The sequence below is a fragment of the Ornithorhynchus anatinus genome, chromosome 10 (assembly GCF_004115215.2).
Source record: "Ornithorhynchus anatinus isolate Pmale09 chromosome 10, mOrnAna1.pri.v4, whole genome shotgun sequence".
Classification (NCBI taxonomy): domain Eukaryota; kingdom Metazoa; phylum Chordata; class Mammalia; order Monotremata; family Ornithorhynchidae; genus Ornithorhynchus; species Ornithorhynchus anatinus.
In genome coordinates, this window is record NC_041737.1 from 14084171 (window position 1) to 14107889 (window position 23719).

At 41.3% G+C, this 23719-nt stretch overlaps 1 protein-coding gene across 4 annotated transcripts in view; it reads left to right on the top strand.

Moving 5' to 3' along the window:
• Positions 1–23719, top strand: part of PCCA (propionyl-CoA carboxylase subunit alpha) — a 323266-nt gene that overhangs the window by 184439 nt on the left and 115108 nt on the right. For all 4 annotated transcript variants that reach the window (XM_029073673.2, XM_029073672.2, XM_029073674.2 and 1 more), the window contains one exon: positions 23580–23682. In XM_029073673.2, the coding sequence (XP_028929506.1) occupies positions 23580–23682 (103 nt within the window). The remainder of the gene's footprint in view (positions 1–23579; positions 23683–23719) is intronic.

The window sequence follows — 23719 nt, forward strand, 5'->3', positions numbered from 1 at the left end:
TACTGTGTGACCTTGGGCAAGTCACTTAACTTCTCTCTATGTCTCAATTTCCTCAACTGTAAAAAGGGGATTCAGTACCTATTTTCCCTCCTAGTTAGACTGAGCACCCCCAGTGTGGAATAGGGACTGTGTCCAACCTGATTAACTTTTATCTATCCGTCCCTTGAGGGCAGTGAGCTTGTTGTGGACGGGGACTGCATCTGTTTACTGTTCTATTGTACTCTCCCAAGGGCTTAGTACTTCATTCAATCATATTTTTTGGGCGCTCCCTGTATGTAAAGCACTGTACTAAGCGCTTGGGATAGTAAAATCCAGGAACAAACAGACACAGTCCCTGCCCATAATGAGTTCAGAGTCTAGAGTAGCATCGTGTAGTGGATATAGCTCAGGCAAGGGAGTCGGAAGGTCTTGGGTTCTAATCCCAGCTCTGCCAATTGCCTGCTGTATGACCTTCGGCAAGTCACTTCACTTCTCGGTGCCTCAGTTACCTCATCTGTAAAATGGGGATTGATATTGATGGACAGGGACCATGTCCAACTCGATTTGCTTGTATAATAATAATAATAATGTTGGTATTTGTTAAGCGCTTACTATGTGCCGAGCACTGTTCTAAGCGCTGGGGTAGACATAGGGGAATCAGGTTGTCCCACGTGGGGCTCACAGTCTTAATCCCCATTTTACAGATGAGGGAACTGAGGCACAGAGAAGTTAAGTGACTCCATTCCAGCGCCTAGTACAGTGCCTCCCATATACTAAGCGCTTAACAAATGCCATCATTATTATTGGTGGGGGAGACAGACATTACTATAAATAAGCGCTCAATAAATAGTATGAATGAATGACATATAGCAAGTGCTTAACAAATTTCATAATAAAATATATAAGCTTTCCTTTAGGATAACATGAGGGAAAAATCATTTTAGCCTAATTGTTTTGGCTGAACAGGTGCAGAATATACAGTCTTGAGCCCCTGAGAAGTCCTCTGCTCTCTAGGCATTACTGAGGTGTAATTAGGCAAATCCCTTTTTTTTTTTAAAAAAAAAAGGGGGTCCATCCCTTAGGAGAGATTTAATGCCTCTACTGTAGTAGAGATTTACATTAGTCAGTAATAGCCTCAGTGTTTTAAGAGAGAAAAACCTATTAGCAGTGAGCTACATTAACACAAAACCTCTCAAGCTGTAACAGTTTTATCTGCGTGCATTTGAATATCCACAATATTCCTTTGGTTATACAGCCTCCATAGTGGGGTTTCATGCTGTTGAAAGCAGCAGTGAAAATTCAGCAAGGGGCAGGCAGATCAGTACGGCAAGAATTGCTACTCTGATCAACTAAGCATATAAAAACAGCTTAATTCTGATGCCCAGCACTCTCCTAGGAGTAGGATATTCATCTGTGAGGTTCGTGAGACTGCCCAGAGAATGTCTCTCAGGGATTGTGGGTGCAGAAAGGGAGCCCAAAATCATTATTGTGGGCTTTTTCTTTAGAAGGCATCATTGCCGATTGGATTATGTTTTCTCTGGCACATTTCCACTGTCAGTTGGACTTATTTACATTTTTTATAATGGTGTCAGGCTTGTGTTGGAGCATTTATTATTCCCTGACACCTGGGTTCTTGGGACCCCATAGCATGCTGTACAGAGGGGTGGTGTGAAAGTGTGGGGATGACCAATGGCTGATTTCTCTGAATCTTCAAACATCTTCAAACAGAATCAGTGTGGCTTAGTGGATAGAGCACGGGTTTGGGAGTCAGAGGTCATGGGTTCTATTCCCGGATCCGCTGCTTATCTGCTTTGTGACCGTGGGTAAGTCATTTCACTTCTCTGTGCCTCAGTTGACCTGTAAAATGGGGATTAAGACTGTGAGCCTTACGTGGGACAACCTGATTACCTTGTATCTACCCCAGCGCTTAGAACAGTGCTTGGAACATGGTAAGCACTTAACAAATACCATTATTTTTATCTCTACCATACCACAGTTGTAATTGCATCTATCTCTACAGCTTGGGTGTCTTTTACTCCAGTATGTTCAATTTGGGGTCCCCCTCCCTGACTTCAGTGAGAGGCAGATATTTTTGAAAGACTCCTGGGAGAATGGTGTTGATACAGGGTAGGAAGAAAAGACTGTGCGAATAGTTACTGGAATTATTTAGCTTCAAAAACCAAAGGCTAGAGGATGCCCTGAATCAATCAATGGTATTTATCGAGTGCTTACTATATGCAGGGCACTCCTCTAAGCCCTTGGGAGAGTACAATGCAAGAGTCACGTTCCCGGCCAATAATGACCTTCCAGTTTGCTAGTGAATACCATACTGTATTATACTGATGGTTCTCTAGCTCCATCAGAAGTAGAGAAAATGTAGAAGTAGAGTCCAGAAGTAGAGAAAATTGATTATATTTATCATGAGAAATTTGTAAGGTTGAAAGGAGTATTCCCTGATGGTGACAATTCTTTGAATTTTAAGAATTGTTCACCAAGTGAGGGTGTGAAATATTTTTCTGAACAGTGTTTGAAAAGAGGATAGATGTCTATTGTTTTCATTGAGGCCTTTCAGATGACAGAGAGATGGAATAGGTGAACTTCAGAGATCTCTTTATCACCATGACCTAAGGGTGTTTTCTTTAGAGTTCAGTTAGATTGTTCCAAGTGAAGACTTGAAGGATCCTTTTTTTCTCTGATTCCAGAGTAAGCTTAACTGCTGAGTTGCTCTTCCCCAGCCAGATTTTATGAGGATGGTTTCTGTCAAGCGCTTAGTACAGTGCTCTGCACACAGTAAGCGCTCAATAAATAAATAAATTGAATGAATGAATGATGAAGTAATTTTAAACCCAACTCTTGCTTTTAAGAGGGAAATATTAATTATTACATCTTTGTAAATTCCTAAATCAAAGCTTAGTCCAAATTTTATGATTTTGTCAATTCGTATGGCCAAATATTTAGCACTAGGTATGAAATATATTTTGGAGCAGGAGTAGAACAACTTGAGAAGCAGCATGGCTAAATGGAAAGAGCACAGGCCTGAGAGTCTGAAGACTTGAGTTCTAATCCCCACTTCACCAGTTGTCTGCATGACCTTGGATGAGTAACTTCATTCACTCATTTAATCATATTTATTTGGTGCTTACAGTGTGCAAAGCTAAGTGCTAAGTGCTTGGTAGAGTTCAGTATAACAACAAACAGACACATTCCCTGCCCACAATGAACTCTGCGTCTAGAAGGGGGGACAGACATTAAAATACATTAATAAATTACAGATATAGATATATGTGCTGTGGGAATGGGAGGGAGGATGAATGAAGGGAGCAGGGTGACGCAGAAGGGAGTGGGGGAAGAGGAGAAGAGGGCTTAATCAGGGAAGGCTTCTTGGAGGAGATGTGCCTTCAATAAGGCTTTGAAGTGGGGGAAAGTAATGATGTCTCATATGAGGAGGGAGGGCGTTCCAGGCCAGAGATGGGATGTTGTGAGATGGATATGGAGAAAGTGGGATGTGGGTGAGACGTCAGTGGGGTGATAGACGAGACCGAGGTACAATGAGAAGATTAGTATTAGAGGAAGAAGTGTGCGGGCTGGGTTGTAGTAGGAGAGTAACGAGATGAGGTAGGAGGGCGCAAGGTGATTGACTGCTTTTAAGAAATCATTTGACTTCTGGGTCTCGGTTACCTCATCTGTAAAATGGGGATTAAGACAGTTTATGTGGGACAGAGACTGTGTCCAACCGGATTGTCTTGTATCTACCCCCTCGCTTAGTACAGTGCTTGGCCCAAGTAAGCGCTTAACAAATACCATTTAATGAAGCAAAACCAAAAACCTTTACTGTAAGCCTACTGCTTAGTTCTAGCTTGGTTCCCTCCCATTCTCATAGTAGGGTGTGTGACAGTGGAGGGAGTTAACATCCCCACTGCCACAACAGCATTGGCAAAATGGTGGGGTTGCCATTTGGACCAGAGAGGCTGAAGGGCAGATTCTTTGGGGGAGCCGGGGGTCCCTGGTATTTTGACTAGGAACCCTAAAGCTCCTGGGGCAGCCAGGTTTTCCCTCCAGGAGCTCTGCCTTTTAAAGGACTGGAGAAGGAGAGTTCAGAGACACATTTTAAGAGGTGAAATTTGCACTCTGAATTAACTTTCAACCTAAAATGTTTACTAGCATATGCTAATATGCTAGTTGTCGATTGAATATTTTTCCAGACACACCTATGGAACTTCAGTCAATGAAATAGTCGCTGTGCTTTGGCTCCCTTGACTGGGGTTTTAAATGGGGCAGATCCCTTTCCGTCATGTCCGTATTACGCAGGTTACCTAAAGCCGACGACTAGCATAACTACAACTTTATGCGCCCTAAAATTTCCCGATAGTTTTCGGGTCATTTCTTTGGGCAGCTGGAATGATTTAAAATAATAATTAGCTAATAGAAATTGGAGGCCATGCAGGTCGATGGCTAATGTGATTATTTAAACTGTGATCCACAGATAATATGGGCACATATTTCCTTCAGGAAGCAGCAAAGAATGATTAATGGTTGTTTCATTGTTCTGCTGTGGCTTATTTTGCATTGAATTTTCCCTATTTATTCAGTGGGTCCAGTTTATTGTGAAACTGATGCCACCCACAGCTGCCGTACAGATTTACAGCACTTTTTAAAGTCTGAGGTTTTCTCGATAAAGTATGATCGTATTTCAAGTGGAAACATATTTTGGCTAATGGGAATCCAGCTTATTTTATGCCTGTTTGATGTAGAGGCCTCTGGGACCAAGGTCTCATGTAGTTCGGTTGAATCTTCACATTTTGGCTTCGATCTTGTTTTCATTATTAGCTTGGGAACGGAGGACGAGAGTGACTCTCCAGGTGTGGCTACATCGTGCTATCTCAGGGGTCTACTAATGTAATGTTTATCCTTCTAAACCCAATTGCCTGCAGCACTTCCTATGTGTTGCTTGGGTTGGCTCCCAGGTCTATTTTCCTAATTTTTGTATGGGCTTTGCTCTTTCATCATTTATGACTTGGAAAAAAACCAGTGAAGCCACATTCCCATAATACCTGCATATTAAAAGAATGGAAATGTGTTTTTGAAAAAGAAAAGGGCACATCTTGCCAGAAACAACCAAAAATTTCAGTGGAGTTACTACAAACTCGGAACTGTAATTCATTCTTTGCATGCACATATAAGCTGTAAAAGAGACCAAATGTGCGGCTGAGGGATGGCATTACTTTCCCCACCAAGAGACTGTGGGAATGTTTTCCTGTTTTTGAAACAAAACTCTGTCATTGATAGCCACCTAGTGTTCTCATATAAATAATTTTGCCTGGTACTATTTAATATCTAAAGCAATGTATATCACACTAATCCCAATTTCAGTATATCAAAGTATGTGGTCTAGTGGATAGAGCACAGGCTTGGGACTCTAGAAGGACCTGAGTTCTAATCCCAGCTCTGCCACTTGTCTGCCGTATGACCTTGGGCAAGTCAGGTTGCTTCTCCGTGCTTCACTTATCTCATCTGTAAAATGAGGATTAAGACTGTGAGCCCCACGTGGGACAGGGACTGTGTCCAACCTGATTAGTTTGTTTCTATCCCGGTGCTTAGAACAGCGCTTGACACATAGTAAGTGCTTAACAAATACCATCATCATCATTATTATTATCACAAGGACTTCTCCTTATGAAGCAGAGAGAATCAGACGATATTGCGGGAAGTTTACATTGGCGCAGCCAGACTGCCCTTGAAACAAAGACATCTCTGCGGAATTGTCCAGCATATGTACAGATAGTATCTCACTGCTTCGACACCGTTGTAAAGAGAAGATGGCTCCACCTTCAGAAGGGGTCCAGGGAATATGTTAATCACATTTCTTAATGCATCTTTGAAAATAATGGTAATAGTAATGATGGTATTTATAAAGTGCTTACTGTGTTCCGAGGTCTATATTAAGTGCTGAGGTAGAAACGAGAAAATCAGGTTGGACACAGGTCCCGTCCCTCTTGGGGCTCACAGTCTTAGGCGGGGGAGGCATTGAAGTCTTTTTTACTGATGAGGAGAAAGAGGAGAAGTTGCCCAGGGTCACACAGCAGGCAGGTGGCAGAGTCATTATTAAAACCCAAGTCCTCTGACTCTCCGGCCCGTAGTGTTTCCGCTGGTCCACGTTACTTCCGATTATGACAGAGAAGTCTCTGGTGAGGTTTAAGGAGAAGGTGATGTGAACTTGCTTCCATTAGATTGAGGGCTGGGGTTATGTCATTTAACTCTTTTTGTACTCTCCCCAGTACTTAATGTGGTGCTTTTTCAGATAGTAGGTGCTCAGAAAATGGGCACTCTCCATTTCGACTCCCATACCCACTTCCCACTCTTGGTTCCTCTGTTCTCCCCATGCTGACTGCCATGTTCAACCACTCACTCCTCCCCCACTGCTTTCCAACATGCCCAAGTATCCCCTTTCCTAAAAAAAACCAGCCCACCCTTGATCCCATGGCTCCTCCAGTTATCACCCCATCTCCCTCCTACCGTTCTTTCCTTTTCCCCCAGTTCTTTCCTTGATCCACACCAATCTGGCTTCTACCCCCTCCACTCCATGGAAACTGCTCTCTCTACTAAGGTCACCAGTGACCTCCTTCTTGACAAATCCAACAGCCTCTACTCCATCCAAACCTTCCTAAACCTCGCAAGTGTCTTTGAAACTGTGGACCACCTCCCCATCTCCTGGAAACACTATCTAATCTCAGCTTCCCTGATACTGCCCTCCCTTGGTTCTCCTCCCAGCTCTCTGGTCACTCCTTCTCAGTCTCTTTAGCCCGGTCTCTTAGCCCAGTTTCTTTTTTAGCTCAATCTCGTTTGCATCCCAGCCCCTCACTGTGGGAATCCCTTAAGGCTCAGTTTGGGGTCTCCTTCTATTTTTCCACCGTACACACATTCCCTTGGAGAACTCATTTGCTCTCACAGCTTTAACTGCCATCTCTTCACGGTTGATTCCCGGAATACCTCTCCAGTCCCAACTTTTCTCTGGTTCTGCAGTCAGACATTCCCTCCTGCCTTCAGGATTTCTCTTCTTGGCTGTTCTGCTGACACCTCAAACTTAACGTGTCCGAAGCAGAACTTCTCATCTTCTCTCCCTACTTGACTACCTGTGACTACTTGAACGGTGTTATGGGATCACAGCTGAGTCATACCTAGACTGTAAGCCCGTTAATGGGCAGGGATTGTCTCTATCTGTTGCCGAATTGTACATTCCAAGCACTTAGTACAGTGCTCTGCACATAGTAAGTGCTCAATAAATACTATTGAATGAATGAATGAATACCTAACATGTAACAGCCTGACAGGATTGTCAGTGATGAAATCTTGGGACAAGGTCGACCTACCAATATTGAAACTATTCTTGTTGCAGCTCCAATCTTCAGGGTTAGATATAAGGAGAGGATGAACGTTGGCAGGATTGCCAAACAGCTGCAGGGGATGCAAAGAAACCCATGGCGGACCTATCGAACCCAACTTTGGCTGGTGAGGCGTAACTGTGGGGGCTGAAGAACAATAGTGACAGTCACCCACCTGGTGAGCAGCAGCCAGAAAGTGATCATTCCATTTGAGCTGATTCACAGAGCATGCACAGTGTGAAGAAGCAGAATTGTACTAGGTGAGAGGCCCAGTAAATATACACTTGTGCATTGTGGAAAATTCATCAGACCTCGGTCTTTCAGCCAATAATAATAATTACGGTATTTGTTAAACGCTTACTATGTGCCAGGCACTGTTCTAAGCGCTGGGATGGATACAGACAAATCAGGTTGGACACAGTCCCTGTGCCATGTGGGGCTCACAGTGTCAATGCCCGTTTTACAGATGAGGTAACTGGGGCACAGAGAAGTGAAGTGATTTGCCCAAGGTCACACAGCAGACAAGTGGCAGAGCCAGTATTAGAACCCATGACCTTCTGACTCCCAGGCCCATGCTCTGTTCACTATGCCAATACTTCAGTACTGGTCAAATGGATTCGGGGCTGTCAGAAGTACCGATAATGTCACAAAGGATAGTGTGCTATTTAGTACCAGGTTTTAATGGAATTTAATAGAATATAGTAGTGCTACGAGAATTGGCTAAGGATCAATCAGTCACAGATTTTGAGTTCTTACTATGTTCAGAATACTGTAGTGAGAAGCAGCATGGCCTAGTGGATAAAGCACGGGCCTGGGAATCAGGAAGAATCTGGGTTCTAATCCCGGCCCCGCCACTTGTTTGCTGGGTGACCTTGGGCAAGTCATTTGACTTCTCCATGCCTCAGTTACCTCATTTGTAAAATGGAGACTATGACTGTGAGCCCCATGTGGGATAGGGACTCTGTCCATCCTGATTAGCTTGTATCCACTCCAGCACTTAGAAGAATGCTTCATGTGGGAGAGTGCAATACCACAGATTTGGTAGACATTTACCGTGCCCACAAGGAGCTTACAGGTTTCTCTCACCCCCCCCTTCCATCTTATTTTCCATTGTCCCCTGTTCTTGCCTTCCTAGAGCTTTCTCAATAAAGAAGTTTTTAACCGAATACGTGCCTGCTTGAATATTCATCTTTACCTGCTACCTAGCCAGGACTTTCGCTTTTCATATTTATGAGGAGTGATAACTGGGAGTTAGTCATCGTTCATTGATTTTTATCAATTCCCATTTGGTATATTTTTCAGGTTCTCTTTATTTTTATTATATATACTTTTAATGAGTGATCTACCGAGTGGCCACTATTCATTCATTAAATAATGTTCAACCCAGTCCCGGATCATGGGAATTCTACTTGATTCTGTACTCTTATTGTCTATTCTTTATTAGAATGCCAACTGAAATAGGAAATATGAGTTTTTCATTTCCATGTCCGTTTTCTTGAAGCCAAGCCATTTCTGACTATAGCTGCTTTCATAAAATCATTTAGTAAGATATTGTAGAGAGAGTATTGTAGCGTAGGCTGCCCCTTTGTTCTAATGACCTTGTTACCCTAGCAAAAGAAGGGACTTAGCTACCTGGGCAAGGTTCCTTTCTAATAAACTCATTTTGCCTATATTTGATCATGTTACCACTTCCCTTGTTAAGCTTTCAAATGAAATGGGAAATCAGTTCTCAAATCATTTTACGTGGCATTGTGTGTAATTATCAATTTTTTATTATGAATAAAAGTGATGCAGGGTTTTCTCCTATATTTGTCAATGGTATCCACCATTAATTTTCTATCTGCAGATGCACGCATACTGACGTAAGAGTCAGAAGTAAATATATGGTTTCAACTCTTGAATGCTAACTAGAAAAAGACAATAGTAAAAAAAAAAAATACAAATTATTGCCACGTTACCCGAACTAAAATAAATCTGAGTCCGTAGAGGAACTATCCAATTATAGTGAACATTTGTACTGTATGTGCATGTGGAATAAAAGCATCTGCTTCATATTACCCATCCTACCTGTATTCCCCCAAAGCTGACTGGCATATTACATGTACATCTAGGAGTCGGGACAGTGTTAAATGGTTTTATAATCAGGGATAAAGCAGTATTTTGGGTTTGTTCACACGGAGACGTGATGACTTTTGAAATATCCATTACCTTTTGAACACACGCGTGGGCCAAAAGCTACAAGAATGGGGGAAAAGCTGACCGCCACCATTCCCTTTTCAGCCTGGCGTCGTTTTCCCAGACAGCATGGCTTCTGGTATTTTCAAGGTTTTCAGTGTGGTGATGTCATGCGCGGCGCCGAAATTTGTGGTAGGTTAAGCATGAAGCGTAGATTAAATGAATACGATTGTGTATTTATCCATCCGTTGCGGAGCGTTACATTTCGAAATATTTTTCTTTTCTTTGATTCGGCTTCAGGAGCTGGATGGGAAACAGAATAGCCTCGTGATTGTAGGAGTATGTCTCTGTTCCCTGCAATGACTCCAAAAGCGCTTGCACACTTCATCAGTATTATTGTAATTCTTTGGCTGCAGGATATTTGGCAGCTGGTGCACCCCACTGGCAAATCCTATTCATACCTTCTTTCCCATTCACCAGTGCCATTGGAGAATTGATTTCTCTCTCCTCTACTCTAACCTTTCCCAATTCATTTTGGATTGTTCAATGTGAAACATTTTAATTTCATATCATACCGCTATTCAGCTCACAATCCTTTTTTTAACCTGTCACCAGGGTAACAGCATAGCATGCTTTCTGTAGGCAATCAAGTTTTTATTTCACATGCTTAATGTTGCATTAAATGTTTGCATTTTGTTTAACCCCCTCTCCTCCCCCAAATACTTTGAACTGCGAATGTGTTTAGAAGGTAATGAAGTTCCCGATTTTAGTGTCAAGATTTATTAACGACTGTAATAACATTTAGAAGGTGTCAAAAATAGGGCACAAAAGAACAAGATCGTGAGAAAAATTTCAAAGTACTAAGGATGCCGAAGACAAATCCTTACCTCATAAGAGCAGAATATTTTCTCCAAAAGAGTTTCCATTCCTCGAGGCAAAATTGTCTCTACTTCTGTTTTAGTTACATTTGCATGCCTCTCAATTACAATAATGTAACAATTTGCATGAATTATTAACAGTGTTATAACATAACATAATTAGATTTTCCTCCAAGATGGTAGTTATTTTGAAATAAGGTTGTCCTTAATAAACCCTTTTACAAATTATGTCCTGAAAGTGACAGGCAATATAAAGAGAATTAAATTTCATGGACCAAACTATATTATTCTCTTGCACATTCATAGTATTGTTTATCTCTCCCTCAGCTAAAATTTTGGAAGGAAATTAAAGATGGAAAGCATTAGGTAAGAAAACAACTTTAGAAAAATGCCCTACATGGATTTAAGCCTGTTCTATCCATATGCAAGGACAGAATCAGGTTTGATGATTCTCAGTCTGTGTTCAAAGTTGTTTTTACTATTATGATAGAAGTGTCGTTGCCCTGTAAAGTGGGTTGATAGAATAGAAAAATAAATAAAAAATTGATAGACAGGGATCTTCCCTTCCTGTCTTTCCTTTTCATTCTGTGGAGCGCGAGAATTCTGCTGGTGGCTTTTCCTGTCACGTAGGGTTTCAGAAGAATCAATCGATCGTATTTTTTGAGTGCTTACTGTATGCAGAGCACTGTATTAAGCACCTAGGAGAGCATTGTGGCTTAGTGGAGAGAGCATGGACTTGAGAGTCAGAAGGACCTGGGTTCTAATCCTGGGTCTGTCACTTGTTTGCTGTGTGACCTTGGGCAAGTCACTTAACTTCTGTGTGCCTCAGTTCCCTCATCTGTAAAGTGGAGATTAAGATTGTGAGCCTCACAATTGCCTCAAATTGCCTCAGAGACACTTTGCCAGGCAGCACTTTGCTAGTAGCTGAAATTGGACTCCATAATGTTTGCTTGCATTCCGTCGATTGTGAACTCCTTGAGGACAGAGATCGTCTAACTTTCCTCTGTATATCCCCAGAGGTGTACTGCGGTGGTCTGCACAAAATTGGTGCTCAATAAATAGTTTGAGATGGCAGTCGGCTTAGTCATTTACCTCATCTGTAAAATGGGGATTAAGACTGTGAGCCCCACGTGGGACAACCTGATTCCCTTGTGTCTACTCCAGGGCTTAGAGCAGTGCTCTGCACATAGTAAGCGCTTAACAAATACCAACATTATTATTATTATTAATAAAGATAATCTCTTAATGTTGACTTGGGAAAGCTTTGCACTTTAACGTTGGCTTGACATATAATTGCCATTTGCCTTCGAGATGCTTGCTCTAAGAATAGTTGATTGTGAGTGGATAGATCATTAGTTCACCAGGTTTGATAAAGTTATATATGCTTTTTATTCGTCACCTCATCATTTTCTTTTCCTATAACAGAGGAAAAACTTAATTATTTTTAAGTATTTAAGACCCCTGGCAATTCAATACTTAGGAATTGTGAGAGTAAAGAGTTAAATTCACTGTTGGTTTACACTTGAAAATTGGCCTTCAATAATAATTGGCCTGGAATACTCTCAATCTTCTCCCCATCGGCTTGTCCAAGTGCAAATCAGTAAGTAGTACGGAGGAGCAGTTTGGCCTAGTGGAAAGAGTGTGGGTGGGAGTTATAGGACCTAAATTCTCATCCCGGCTGTGCCACTTATCTTCTGTGTAACCTTGGGCATAAATTTCCTCATAAGTAAAATGGGGATTAAGACTGTGAGCCCCATCTGGGACAGGGACTGTGTCCAACCCAATTTTCTTGTATCCACCCTAGCACTTAGTACAATACCTGTCACACAGTAAGCATCTAACAGATACCACAATTATTATCATCATCATCATTATTATTATCTTCTCTGTTCAGAGCTCAGTGCAATGTGTTGGGAGAGTACAATATAGGGAGGAGACACAATGCCCACCCACAAGAAGCGTACAGTCTCAAGGGAGAGACTGATGTACGATCCCATGCGCTTAGTACGGTGCTCTGCACACAGTAAGCGCTCAGTAAATACGATTGACTGCCTGGCAGAACATCCATAGTTGGTTAGTTAGGGGAAAAAGCAGGGATGTTCTAGCGGGGGGAGTTTAATAATAATAATAATGATAGTATTTGCTAAGCGCTTACTGTACTTTCAAAGCAGTTAGTACAGTGCTCTGAAAACAGTAAGTGCTCAGTACATATGATTGAATGAAGAGGGCACGGTGTATGCCATGTCATTGGGGTATTACTGGGAGTAATAATAATAATAATAATGGTATTTATTAATCATTTACTATGTGCCAAGCACTGTTCTAAGCACTGGGGTAGATAAAAGGTAATCAGGTTGTCCCACTTAGGGCTCACAGTCTTAATCCCCATTTTACAGAAGAGGTAAGTGAAGCACAGAGAAGCTAAGTGACTTCCCTGGGTCACGTCCTCCCGCGGTCCTGGAACGCCCTCCCTCCTCACCTCCGCCAAACTGATTCTCTTTCCCTCTTCAAAACCCTACTTAAAAATCACCTCCTCCAAGAGGCGTTCCCAGACTGAGCTCCTCTTCCCCCTCTACTCCCTCTGCCATCCCCCTTTACCTCTCCGCAGCTAAAGCCTCATTTTCCCCTTTTCCCTCTGCTCCTCCACCTCTCCCTTCCCATCCCCACAGCACTGTACTCGTCCGCTCAACTGTATATATTTTCGTTACCCTATTTATTTTGTTAATGAATTGTACATCGCCTTGATTCTATTTAGTCGCCATTGTTTTTACGAGATGTTCTTCCCCTTGACTCTGTTTATTGTCATTGTTCTTGTCTGTCCGTCTCCCCCGATTAGACTGTAAGCCCGTCAAACGGCAGGGACTGTCTCTATCTGTTGCCGACTTGTTCATCCCAAGCGCTTAGTACAGTGCTCTGTACATAGTAAGCGCTCAATAAATACTATTGAATGAATGAATGAACATAGCTGACAAGTGGCAGAGCCGGGATTAGAACCCATGATCTCTGACTCCCAAATCCATGCTTTTTCTACTAAACCACGCTGCTTCTAATCAACCAATCCATGATATTTATTGAGTGCTTACTGGTTGTAGAGCACTGTCCTAAAATCCTTGCGAGAGTACAGTACAATATTATAGACTGTAATATGCTAATCTTATTTAATATCCCAATTAAATTCATGTTTGAGAGAAGAGAACATGTTGGTTAAATTTTCAAGTGTCCATAAATTAGCCAGAACTGTTGACATACCAGATTAGAATTCAAAGTGACATTGATAAATTTGAAGAAACCATTAATCAAAAAGACAAGTTCAGTAGGGGAGAATGTAAAAAACAAATTTTCCTGATTTGGGTTGGGGAAGCCAGTGTGGATTCAAGGTGCAACAAAAAAATACCTAGGGGCATTTGGCACAGATAGCATTGTGAGGAATGAAGGGTTTTAAAATTATAGATATGGTGATTTTTGAAGGATTTGAGTGATAATAATAATTGTAGTATTTAAGCACTTACTAGGATCCGGGCTCTGATATATATAGAAGGAAGGCACAATTTTAGACTAGAAAATGCAACAGAATTTAGCTGATTAAAAAACATGTTTTGTGGTATTCAGTGTGTCCGATAAGTACAATATGCAACAATGTGCATTTTGTATTAAGGAAATAGATTTGGAATGATAGAGTTCAGTTCCCAGAGTGTCTGCTTTGAGTATGTAGAAAGGGTCTACCACATATCAGAAAAGCATATGAAGCCAAAAATGTAATTCACAAGAGAGGAAATGAATTAGTCAAAATAATAACAATGGTATTTGTTAAATGCTTACTGTGTGCCAACCACTGTATTAAGTACTGGGGTAATAATAGTAATAATGATGGTATTTGTTAAGCACTTACTATGTGCCAGGCACTTTTCTAAGCGCTGGGATAGATACGAGGTAATCAGGTTGTTCCACGTGGGACTCACAGTCTTAACCCCCATTTCACAGATCAGGTAACTGAGGCACAGAGAAGTTAAGTGACTTGCCCGAAGTCACACAGCTGATAAATGGCAGAGCCGGGATTAGAACCCACAACCTCTGACTCCCAAGCCCATGTTCTTTCCACTAAGCCATGTTGCTTCTGAAAATACACTACAGTCAGATCAGGCATAGTCCCTGTCCCACAGGGGACTCAGCTCTAAGTTAGGAGGGAGAATCCATATTGAATCATTTTCCAGATGAGGAAACTGAAACACAGAGAAGTGAAAAGACTTGCCCAAGGTCACCCAACAGGCACATGACAGAGTCAGGATTAGAACCCAGGTCATCTAACTCCAAGGTTGTGCTCTTTCCATTAGGTCATGAGTTCGTATCTATTTGTGGCTCCCTTTATTCCCAATGAAAAACTGCCTCACAGATTATTGGAGTATTTATTCTTTGCTTAAAAGAATTCAAGAATTGAGGACGATGCAGTGGTGCAGGCCTGAAGACGAATGATTTGGCCCATCACTTTAGAGAAGCGAGGTTTCACAATGCCTGTCCACAAATCTAGTCAAATATGAAAAGTGACCATGTGATCAGTGTCGTAAGACTTAAGACCGACAAATGGTAGATTTCAGTAAGCAGCTACTCCCTTGATTTTTTGAAATGGCTGTTATTCATTTGTTATTGGTACCAGTCCAAACCCCAACCCAGCCTTTCACCCAGTGTCTACTGGATTCTGACCTTCCATGTCAAGGAAGAGAGACATCTGAGGATGTGGAAGATACATTGGGAGTTGCCAGCATTCCAAATTCCCCTCATCTTCATTCGTCCAGGGCTGCCACAAGATCCATAGAGGACAGTTTTTGTGTGTGTGTGTGTATATATAAAATGGTATTCGTTAAATGCTTACTATGTGCCAGGCACTGTACTAAGCACTGGAGTCGATACAAGCAAATTGGGTTGGACACAGTCCCTGTCCCGCATAGGGCTCGCAGTCTTAATTCCCATTTTACAGAAGAGGGGACTGAGGCACAGAGAAGAGAAATGACTTGCTCAAGGCCACACAGCAGGTACTTGGCAGAGCCGGGATTAGAACCCATGACCTTCTGACTTCCAGGCTCGTGCTCTGTCCACTACGCCATGCTGCTTCCTTGTAGAGGAGTGTGAAGCTTCAAGGCTCCTCTGGTCTCAACTTCTTTAAATTTCAGAGCCCTCCAAAATGCCTGGCCCAGGCAGTATTCACTTTCCTCCTCCCCTACCTCTTCTCTCAGTCCTCCTTCCTGTATAGGGTGCTAACAGGCAGGAATTCGCAGGAAGTTGAATCTGACTGCATATATTTGGTCAATATGGGCACAAGGGGCCGGAGAATGTTTCCTTCCTATTTTGGCCCTGGCAGAGCAGATACTTGTGTTGTTCTTGGTTTTTTTTTAAAGGGAGCTCTGAACAAACATATCTTTCTCCTATGTTCTGTCAAACAAATGGGGTATGAATGACAAAAGTAGTCTTGTAGTCCTTGGATTCAGGTAACCTTGGTTGATTAGCTGTAACGCTATTGTTCCTAAATGGGGATATTTGTCGTGACAGTTTCTGAGCATTTACTCATCACTGTGGCGTTTGGGAAGAAGAAAGAGAAGACTGAAGAAATGTCATATATAAAAAATATATTTCTGGGTGTGCTTTTAGTTGTATATGGCCAAACTTTTAGCCTGCCTTCATGTAATTCTAGCATTAAAAATTCTGTGAAAGGATTGCTTTTATCTGTTCTCTACAGGGATGAACTTTTATGTTGGAAAGTGTTGAAAGCATTCAGATAGTAAGGCTTAGATTTTAGTTTTACTTGGCAGAAGTCTTCTGTTTATAATTCCTTTAATCTAGCCATTCCTTGCTTTTATATTCATCTTGATTTCTAAAGGTTCTATGAGGGACTTTTCTTAATAGGAAATATTAAACCAATAATGCCTAAATGTGTGGCTTCCCCTACTCCCCGTAACATCCTCAAATGGACCCTCCAGTGAACTGCTAAATTTGTTTTGGGCTCCTTAAGATTTTTGGAGGGAAAATAAGAAACAATTCATATGCTAGATCTAAAGTTTCATTAAAATTGCTTATGCCCTGTCCCAGGCATTTTAAGTGGGCCATCTGTCTAAACATCTCTCTCTTTTTTTTTTCTGATCATTTCCTCAACTTATTCATGAACCATGGGAGGGCTCCTTTGTAGTCTCCATGTAGCTGGTTCAGTCTACCCCCACTGAATACATCTATGTGCTTGCATAACATATCTTTTCACAGTGATGGAAATTCTCTGAACTTGGTTCAGATGAATGGCCCACTTTCTGAAGGTCTTTCTTTCCCCTGCAAAGATTTGTATGCAGAAACTGACCTCGGTGGCTACAGAATCCAGCATATTATTCTTGATCATTTTACAGGGAACCCGCTGTGAAAGTTATGATGAAGGATTTCTTAATGATTCTTTGACCATTAACATTGTTTTAAGTCAATATTTCACTTTTATTTTACTGCTGAATAGGTAATCACGCAATTGAAAAACAGCTTTACTGAGTATCACAATAATGTGCTTTTGAAATGCCTATAATTCTTGACACTTGGAGACACTATTTGGAATAAGACTTTGAACTTGCCTGAAATAATATATTGTTAATTTAATGGGCATTTTTAGGATTTTTTTTATGGAATGATAACTCGCCCTCACTAAGTGAAGAAATTTCTCTGGCCTTTCATGATGCTGTAAGCTTAAGGGTATTTTCTTAAGGTCTATTACATAATCACTGCCAAGCTCGAGTTGGGTTTTTTTCAACCCACCCTCTAAAAAAATTATAATTTTACTGTGCAAGTCTAGGCTGATTAGGTGATGGCAAGAAAAGTGGGCAAGCATCGGGTCAAAAGCCTGACTCGATTTGCTTTTGGAAATGTGTGGTAACTTTAGGCGCTTGTTTGGAACTCAGCCACACTGACTTAATTGATCTCAGTTTTGCAGGGAAAGAAAAAAGAGTATGAATGGAAATTTTGATCAGATAGGCTGTCACCCTTGCTGAAAATACTATATTAAAGGAAACACAGCTTTCTTTGTGTCCTTGCAATTGTGACATATTAATTGAAGAAAATATTCAAGACTTTAAAAAACTTTGTTCTCTCGGGAGAACAAAAATAGGGAATATAGAAATGAGTTTGTGAACCTCAACGGTGAGACTGGCTCAGAGGGTACCAAGTTTATTTAGTAATGAGTACCTTGAGAATTAAAATGAAAACACCCTTAAAGTTTAAACTGCAGGTTTTTCTTAAAAACAAAACAAAGAAACTGGTAGAAAGCAGGTTTCAGTGCTTTTTAAGACCCAGTTGTCATTTCACCGCTCGAGGCTCAGGTCAGAGATGGGTACACACAACCAGCAATTGTAACATTATCATGGCTGTGATTGTGCAGGTTCCTGTGACACCTCTTGATTGTGGCTTTGGAAGCTGTAGAGAGAGGCAGAGCAGAACAGGGAGTAAATAGTTCAAGTGACTCCTGCCCAAGATGTAGTTCTCTACTTGAAATTTCACTGGGAGGAAAAAAAAAGATGTAGAGTCAATTTTATTTTTTTTAAATGGGATTTGTTAAGGACTTACTATGTGTCAGGCACTATTCTGTGTGCTGGAGCAGATACAAATCAATCAGGTTTGGCATGGGGCCTCACAGTCTGGAGGGAGAACAGGTATTGATTGATGACTCTCCCATTTTAGAGTTGAGGAAGCTGAGACGCAAAGTAGTGAAATGAGTTGCCCGGGGTCACAGAACAGGCAAGTGGCAGAGCTGAGTTTAGAATCTAGGTTCTCTGACTCCCAGGCCAAGCCATGCTGATTTCTCTACCAAAGGCAGCCCCCGAGAAGTATTCATGGGCCCATGGACGCCATCATTGGAAGGACACTATTATTTTTTCATCAGAGGAAGAATAACATCCCTTCAGCTGGTGCAGAAGGGAGGGGGAAGCTTTTTTTAGAAGATGCTTCTTGCCTTCCTGAAACCCCAAGTTAGATTCTCTCTGAGAGCTGAACCAATTCAGTTTAACGTTCCCTTAGCCTAGAGCAGGGAATCAATAACTAACCTGCAGAAACCCACCAATCATGACAGAAGGGTATCCTGGTTTTCCACATTGAAGCCAGGCCTTCCCTGACAAAGCCCCCATTTTCTCTCCTCTCTCACTCCCTTTTGCGTCACCCTCGCATTTAATCACCCCATCCTCAGCCCCACAGCAATTATGTACATATCTTTGAGAAGCAGTGTGGCTTGGTGGAAAGAGCATGGCCTTGGGAGTCAGAGGTTGTGGGTTCTGATCCCGGCTCCTCCACTTGTCAGCAGTGTGACCTTGGGCAAGTCACTTAACTACTCTATGCCTCAGTGACCTCATCCATAAAATGGGGATTAAGACTGTGAGCCCCACATGGGACAACCTGATTACATTGTATCTACCCCAGTGCTTAGAACAGTGCTTGGCGTATAGTGAGCACTTAATGAATACCAACATTATTATTATTATTATATCTGTAATTTATATTACTATCTGCCTCCCCCTCTAAACTATCAGCTCATTGTGGGCAGGGAACGTGTCTACCCACTCTGTTATATTATACTCTCCCAAGTGCTTAGTACAGTGCTCTGCACACAGTAAGCACTCAGTAAATATGATCGCTTAGTTGACGGATAGATTGGAACTGGGAGCAGGTACAACTCTACCCTATCTCCCAGCACCAAGGATAAGGCACATGGGGCCCTCGAAGGTCTTGGGCCCTCTACACCTTTCCATGAGGTCCTGGGCCCTCTACACCTTATGGACAGGGAATGTGTCCGCTAATTCAGTTGTATTGTACTCTCCCAAGCACTTAGTACAGTATTCTATACATAGTAGGTACTTGACAAATACCTTCGATTGCGTGATTGCTGCCGCCGTCTCTATGCCTTCCTTCCCCTAGATATTTGTCTGTCCAGCTGTCTGTTCCTTAAGGGAAGAAAGGGAGCTGGAAAAAGAGAAAGGGTTTTACTGCTTTCTCCCATTCCTCCCCACGCCCCCCGCCCCCTTCATGTCATTAAAACTTGTCTTATTCTGACTCACTCTTTTGCTTCTCTCTTGAGAGGTCTATCTCTGACCTTCTCTCTTAGTTTTTCTCTCTCTGTCTGTTTCTCCTAGGAGGGAGGAGGAGGGGAGCAGCAGGGAATGGTAGAAGAAAATGCAAAGGGAATGAAATCCAGAAAGGGACCGAAAAAAATGAAGAATACGGTTCTTTGTCTAGGAAATATAGATTGTGCTTCCTGAGAGTAAGAGCTGTGACCTAATAGCTTGGGTATTCCAAATTTCATTGCACTTGATACTGTAAGGAGCCCCTCAACATTAGGTGAATGCTGTGATTTTCACACATGCCACCTGGCTAATTAACAGGGGCTCTATCATTTTTGTGGCTGTGAAATATGTTTGAGAGATTTGCTTTATTTGAAATGTAAAACATGCATTTTGAACATCAGTTTTGACTTTTGCCCCCTCATTCTGCTGCTTGCAGGGGTCAGAAAGAGTAAATCCCAGGTTCTTGAGATCTGAGCAACTCTGATCTAGATCAGCATCAGGCACTATGCCTCACTGAGCAGAAATTTTGTCAGTCAGGTCAGTCAGTCATTTAAGCGCTTACTGTGTGCAGAGCATTCTACTGAGTTCTTGGGAGAGTACAATACAATATGACAGACATACTCCCTGCTTTGAGTAGCCACAGTTAGGGGTCACTGTAGATGTTGGAAACTGAACTGCGGGTTATTATCTGAGATTATTATGATTGTTAGAATAATTGTTACAGTTAAAGACTTATTATGTGCCAAGAACCATGTTAAATGCTAGAGTAGAAACAAGATAATCAGGCTGGATGCAGTCTCTGTCCCTCATCGGGCTCACAGTTTAAGCAAGATGGCCTAATGTGAAATGGCACTGTCCTGGGAGTCAGAGGAACTGGGTTCTAATCCCCCCGCTGCCACTTACCTTCTTGTGACCACGGGCAAGTCACTTAACTTCTGTATGCCTCAGTTCCCTCATTTGTAAAATGGGGATTTCAACACCTGTTTTCCCTCCTACTTAGATTATGCTCCCCCTGTGGCACTTGATGGTCTTGTATATATTTAGTACAGTGCTTGGCACATAGTAAGCACTCTATTATTATTAAGTAGGTGGCAGAACAGGTATTTTAATTCCCGTTTTAAGGATGAGGAAACTGAGGTACAGAGAAGGCAGTGACTCACCAAGGTCACGCAGCAGGCATTTCTAACATGTAAATTAGTTGTCCAAGACCTACAACCCTACAACCTTTGTGTCGAAGGCAGAGCAGCAACTTTTGTGCGGAAGGCAGTTCTGCTTCTATGTCATGAATCAGGTGCCTGGTAGGTCTTAGACGTCTAATTCACAAGTTAGAAATGCTTAGGTCCCTCTAAGTTCTTTTAAATTTTTTGAGGAGGGTGTCCTTTTAGTCCAGAGCCAATGCTGCCAGTGGTGTTAAAAGCTACACACAATACAAACAGCAAGGGGAGTCCTCCCCGACAAGACTAAGCTCATTGTGGGCAGGGAGTTTGTCTACCAACTCTGTTGTATTGTACTCTACAAAGCACTTAGTAGAGTGCTGTACGCTGTACAGAGTAAGCACTCATTAAATACCATTGATTGAGATAGGAAACGAGCCCTTAGATGGGACCATTAATCGAGGGATTGATTGTGGCATGGAGTGTGGTTGAATTTTAGATTTTTCAACTCCACCCACCCAAATGAGCAATGTCTCACCAGCAACAGAATAAGAATAATAATAATGATGATGATGGCATTTGTTAAGGGCTTACTATGTGCAAAGCACTGTTCTAAGCGCTGGGGGAGATACAAGGGGATCAGGTTGTCCCATTTGGGGCTCACAGTCTTCATCTGCATTTTACAGATGAGGTAAGTGAGGCCCAGAGAAGTGAATTGACCTGCCCAAAGTCACACAGCTGACAAGTGGCAGAGTCGGGATTAGAACCCATGACCTCTGACTCCCAAGCCCGGGCTCTTTCCACTGAGCCACGCTGCTTTTCTATCCTCTTTGATAAGAGATAACTGACTCTATATATCAACTCTGAAGGGAGGAAGGAGTGACTGACTTTGTGTTTTCCGGCCTGGCTAGATATAGAATAATTGAAGCTAAAGATTGTTCTAAGAAGTCTTCAACTGCTACCTACCCCCACCAATCTGATCTCTTCATTCTTCCATAGAGAACATCACACTGTACTTCACTCTTGACTCTCCTGCTAAGCACTTGGGAAAAAAAATCTTATCTCTAGGCTGTAAGCTTTGTTGTGGGCGGGGAATGTGTATGTTTGTTGCTATTGCACTCTCGCACGTACTTAGTACAGTGCTCTGCACACAGTAATTGCTAAATAGATATGATTGAATGAATGCCTTTTGATCTGCACTCTCTCTTCCTGCAAATTTATTACATCACAGCCCTCCTCATATTCAGAGACTCCTCAAAAGCTCATCTTCTCCTACATGCCTTCCTCAGTGAATTCCCGGCAATCTAGCACCATTTATACCAATCAACCTTTCCAGTGCTTTTTTTCCTACTTTTACTCTTCTCAGCCTTTATGTATATGGATTTGTATTCAATTGCACATACAATTATTTATTAAATTGATTGTTCTGTTTGTAAATATTTTTGTGTCTCTTCTTCTCCAGAGTATAATCCCCTCGTGGCTACGCAATGTGAATCATACGTCTCAAGATTTAGTATAGTGCATTGCACCCAGTGGGGCTCATTAAATACTATCATTACTACTAAAACTCACAGCATTAAACACAATATTAGCCCTTTGAGAGAACAAACTCTGTTCTCCAGATATACACATACGACCTTACTGCATTCATTGGCTTGCGGGTTAATAATAAGGTTACTTAAATTCAAAGGCAAACTAAATATTTACATCTGTAATAGAAAAATTATTTAAATAAGGCTATATAAACTATTTCCAGGGATGTAACAAAGACTTCTGAAGAAGTTTGTATTTTAAGAGACTAAACGATCTGTTTTTTCATAGAATGAAATTCTAAATAATAAAACAAGGATCACATTTTCAGCCCATAATTTTTTTAGTTAAATTGCCTTTTCTGGTCTATAAGAAGATATTTAAAAATTGCTAGTATTGGAAAAGATCTAGGATCTAGTTCATTCCTTTGTCATCGATACTTGTTTTTGCCGGAGTTTAACAAATTTATATTGAAATTATTTGGGAAATTAGGAGGAGTACCCAAGTGCTTAGGTGATGTGGAAGTGCTGAAATGGCAGAAATGGGGAGGGCTAGAGAAAGGATACAAGATGGGAACGTTTAATTTGTGTGGCAGTTGGAAAAGAGGCTGCTTATTTGAAATATGCCTGGAAATCTGGAGACCAAGAGATAGATTAAAAGCACTGATAACTGCAAGAGGTAAACACATTTACACAGCTAAGCACAGTTGTTCATAGGTATTGCCATGTCAAAAACACACCTGAACATCAACCTTCATACACTAAGGAGCACTCTATACCTATACCTAAAAAAAATTACCCATGAGTTAAAGTGCTGGAAGTTAGTTTTTTAAATACTTCTTCTTAAACCATTAGCAGAATGTTGAGATAATGACTGTTAAAAAAGAAATATCATAATCTACAGTATCTCTCCTCTTTGTTAATTATGCCAGGATTTTGGAGTAATTTGGCCCCAGTTAAATTGGCACATAATTTAGTGGGATTTCTAACACTTTCAGAACTTGAAACAACTGATTGTGTTCCATTATTTTCTCATTACACCAACTATTGTAGACAAAACTCAAAGTATAATTAACTCATCTACGAAGCTTAAATTTTGAATACATTTCTCTCGAGTGCCTTAGTAGATATGGAGTTTGTAATTCTTTACTTTTTACTTAGATTTACCGTTTCTTATTTATAATTGTAAATGAAGTCAGATAATGAAAGCGTTAGCTTTGGGATGTCTCATTCCAAAAATATATAGAGGCTCTTTGAGAAATTCATCATTTTGTCTTCAGTATATGAATCTAATATTATGAAATGTGTGATCCTTAATAGTTTTTCTATCTGGGTTTTTTTTGTCTAATATTAGTGAAAGAGGAACTATTTGAAAATATTTTTTAACACCCTCATCCTCCTTTTTGAAAAATTTCAGGATTCCTATTCTTAAACCACAAATGAAGAACTGGGAGCTGTCAGTAAAGTTGGGAGATGAAATTCATAGCATCGTAGCGTCAAAGAATGAATCAGAATTCTCCGTGAGTTTTCTTTTCTTCTGCTAGAAATAGATTATAT